General features: G+C 32.8%; 1 protein-coding gene across 2 annotated transcripts in view; it reads left to right on the plus strand.

The window, feature by feature from the left end:
• LOC106880957 (phosphatidylinositide phosphatase SAC2) overlaps window positions 1-1,656 on the plus strand; it is a 538,096-nt gene extending 536,440 nt beyond the window's left edge. Inside the window, exon 11 of one of the 2 annotated variants that reach the window (XM_052975697.1) lies at window positions 1,421-1,656. In XM_052975697.1, the coding sequence (XP_052831657.1) occupies window positions 1,421-1,461 (41 nt within the window). In that variant the 3' untranslated portion in view covers window positions 1,462-1,656. The remainder of the gene's footprint in view (window positions 1-1,420) is intronic. The other variant, XM_052975698.1, reaches the window with a different exon arrangement.
• Window positions 1,657-3,839: the final 2,183 nt, after the last annotated feature.

Below are 3,839 nucleotides of genomic sequence, written 5' to 3' on the forward strand. Positions count from 1 at the left end.
GGTGGTGGTGGTGGTGGTGGTGGTGGTGGTGGTGGTGGTGGTGGTGGTGATGACGATGACGATGATGACTCACTAGCACAAGCCCTACCAACTATCATCTACTTCTTGATTTTCCTCATTTTAGTGTCTGTTTCTTCCAATTTGTCATGATTTGGAATGGTTTCTATTACAGAATCTGACTATTTGTAACTAAACCTGTGTTGACTTTTTTGTGGCAAAAACCTTATCCCAACAAAACACTTTATTAGTTCTTTGCCATGTTTTTCCCAGTAACATGTTTTCCATCTAACAATCCTTTTCCGGCCATTTCTGTTACACGTTCCTACCGTCACAGTAATTTCCCCTGCACATGTTCGTTGATGTCGTTAACACTCTGCCATTTTCACAGATCAACTTCCAAGCAAGTTAATGCTGCATATCAATAAACCTTTCAATCATGTATTTCCCATCACGCCTTTAATTTTTTATCATTTGATGCCTGGCTCTCAATAGTTTGTGGCATTACACTTCTTACCTAATTTTCATGCAAACTTCTGTTTGGAATTAACTATGATTGTATATGTGTGTGTGTGTGTGTGTGTGTGTGTGTGTGTGTGTGTGTGTGTGTGTGTGTGTGTGTGTGTGTGTAAGGATTAGATTACCTATGTTCAGTCCACTGCAGGGTAAAGGTATCAGCATGGTCTGATGTGGAAGCTGTGAATTTGAGCTTGAAATCATACTGGTTTGATGAGCTTATTCTGCCACACTAGCATGCAATTATAAAAATCAAGACCATCTAATTGAACAAAGATACACATAGCAACTATCTATCCTGTTTGAAGCCATTCCTTATAAATATAGAAAACTATATTAAAACTGGATTTGTTTGCATTCATTTTAATATCTGGATTCACAGTTGCATCACCATGCATTACATCAAAATGACTTATATAATTGTAGAATTCACCTCACAAAGCCAACAATTGTTTCTGTTGTATTACCATATTTGGAAATAGAAAATATCATTGAAATTAATACTTTTCAAGGCAGTCCAAAATTATTTGTTGTCTAATCCTTTGAATTTCTTGATAATCTTCTAAATGATATTTGGATCTTCTTGTCATACATGAAGGATTACCCTGGATGTGTTTTCTCCTTGCATTTATTGGTGTCTGATTGTTTAATGTAATTAACCAAATTCATTTAAAACTGAGTACTTTATTGATATCTACCTGGATATTTTAATCCCATTTTCTCTTCTTGTATATATATATATATATATATGAAATAAGTATTTTAAAAAAGGAAGCTTATTTAAGAAAACTCTACAAAATAATTCACTTGGTGTGAAACTCTGACCTGTTTCAATTACTTTTGATGAAACTCTTTCAACAGAAGAGCATAAAAATGTTCTCACTTTTCCATTTTTTTTTTTTTTCAGGTATGTCATTCTTTGATTTGGAGCATTGCAAAGTTTGTTAGCTTCTGGGAATTACGTAAGTAAGTGTTTACATTTTTAAGTGCCACAAGGGTACATTCAACAGATAAAGTTGAAATAGGTAAAGTTAAAATCAAATTTATTAGTTTATGTTCTTGTGCAAAACTTGCACATGTTTCATTTTTTAAAGATATTTTATGAGCTTTTCAATATTAGTTTTAGCAGAAAATCATTTGTAAGAAAAAAAGTAAGAACACAAAATGAAGAAGAAACAAACCAAAAAATTCAACAAAAAAGCAAATACTAGTTAATTCAGATCCATGATAAGCAAAATAAAAAAAAATGTTCTTTTATAGAGAATGAAATGCCATCTCTGAAAAAGCACTTTCAGAGAACATGATTTTGCTGTCTAAAAGCTTGATAATTTCCAAATTTACCATAAACTTAAATCTAAACAATATCATGAAATATTTTAGAGAAATGTTTTCAATAATGCTCTTCTGGTGAACCATACATTCCTTTTCTAGAAGGAATGTCAAATTTCTATTCATCAAACTCCAAATTTCATCATGGGGAGCTTAACATCCATCTTTTCTTGAACTTTGGTAAAAGTTCTTTCCACAATTCTACAGAGACGAACGATATCCATAAGCATCTGTTTGTGTTTGCTTAAAAAGTTGTTCTGTAATTAGAAAAATACAAGAATTATATTTGAATATTTTGAGGTGTGCTGAAAATTCTTTTGCATCATTTCTTTAATCATTTTATCATCAAAACTCTTCAGATTTTCCAGAATATCATCAAAAAGATTCTTCATAATCTGTTTTTATATTTGATTTGTGAGATTCTTGATGTTGCTCATATACTAAAGCAGAAGCAGACTTGGGTTGTATTTAGGGTGGGTCATTTTGCCAATGATACATGCATTTTCTGGTTTTGTTTCACTCCTTTTATTATTATTTGTCAATTGATGAGCTAGCAGAATTGTTAGTAGACCTGACAAGATGCTAAGCTGCATTTTAAAATTCTGAATTAAAATTCTATCAAAGTCACCTTTGCTTTCATCCTTTTGAGGTTGATGACACAAATACCATCTGAATGCTAGGGTTGATATTGTCAAATAGTCCCCTCCCCAAACTCTCAGGCCTTCTACGTATAGTAGAGGAGATTATTATTTGTCAATTGCTCAACCAATTATTTAAACAATTGTTTTCTTACATTGCCCAGACATTCAATTAATCATCTAGGTCTGTCATTGCCATTCACAACCTCATCAGTGACCTAGCCTCTCTACATCAGGTCTATCCGAGAGCATGTCATTAACGAACTTGCAAATGGCAATGAAAGGACTTTGACAAACCCAGACGATTGATTGAATGACAGGGCAATTTAGCAAAAAGTATCAATTGGTTAAATGGTTAACCAATTGGCTAATTATGATAAAAGAAGTGGAACAGAACCTCTGTGTGTGTGTGCCTATTATTGGCATAATGACCCTCCCAGAATGCAATAAATTCTCTATGTCTTTGTTCTCATTACCAATTCCAATCAATTAAAATGAACAGTTTCATCATATTAAAACAGCGACCAAGAAGTGTTTTCTCACAATATCAGTAACACATTTGACTGTGAAAGGCAGCTATTCTCACTCAAAATGTCATTGCCCTTAACTGCAGAATGAAGTTTTGTGAACCAATCTATCTTTTATTGAGGAATAACATGTTTGAATCTTTCTCTTTTGTGATTTGTCAAATTTATTGAGGCAATGTGACTCATAGAAAATACCAATTCTATTTTTTGGTAGATATTTAACATCATTACTGGAATAACCATAAAATTTAATTTTGCAATGAAAGGGTGAAGCAGTTCACTTTCTGGAACTGCAAGATAATGGTAAAATATAAATGTATTCTTTAGAAAAAAATGTATTGCATTCAAGAACTGGAGAGAAGACTTCACTTAAAACAAGATTAGGCTTTATTTGTGTAACACAATACAGAAAAAAATGGCTTCTTCTGGCAGTTTCTCTCTCTCCTCTCTGTCTCTCCTCTCCCCTCTCTCCTCTCTCCCCCTCTTTCACTCTCATTTTTGCCTGGTTACCATTAAGTTTGCTTGCCATAGCAGCAGTATCATTGTGCTTTTAAACAACTGCTACGTTCAAACCTTTTTAATCCAACTCTCCTGGGACAGTTCTATGATAAAGAGTTCCTGTTTTAAAGTGATCTAAATTATAAAAAAGGCCTTCCATCAAAGATTCATGTTAATTTATGTTCCAAACACCTGCTTATTAACGACAAAATTATTTTACTAAATCCTTCATTATTTTCAAAATTAATTGAAGTGTATTTCTGCAGAAATAAGGGGAAAAAAATGAGTTAAAACTATCTAAATTAAAACCTCCCATCAAAATTGCATGTTAATT

Source organism: Octopus bimaculoides, chromosome 22 (assembly GCF_001194135.2).
Source record: "Octopus bimaculoides isolate UCB-OBI-ISO-001 chromosome 22, ASM119413v2, whole genome shotgun sequence".
NCBI lineage: Eukaryota > Metazoa > Mollusca > Cephalopoda > Octopoda > Octopodidae > Octopus > Octopus bimaculoides.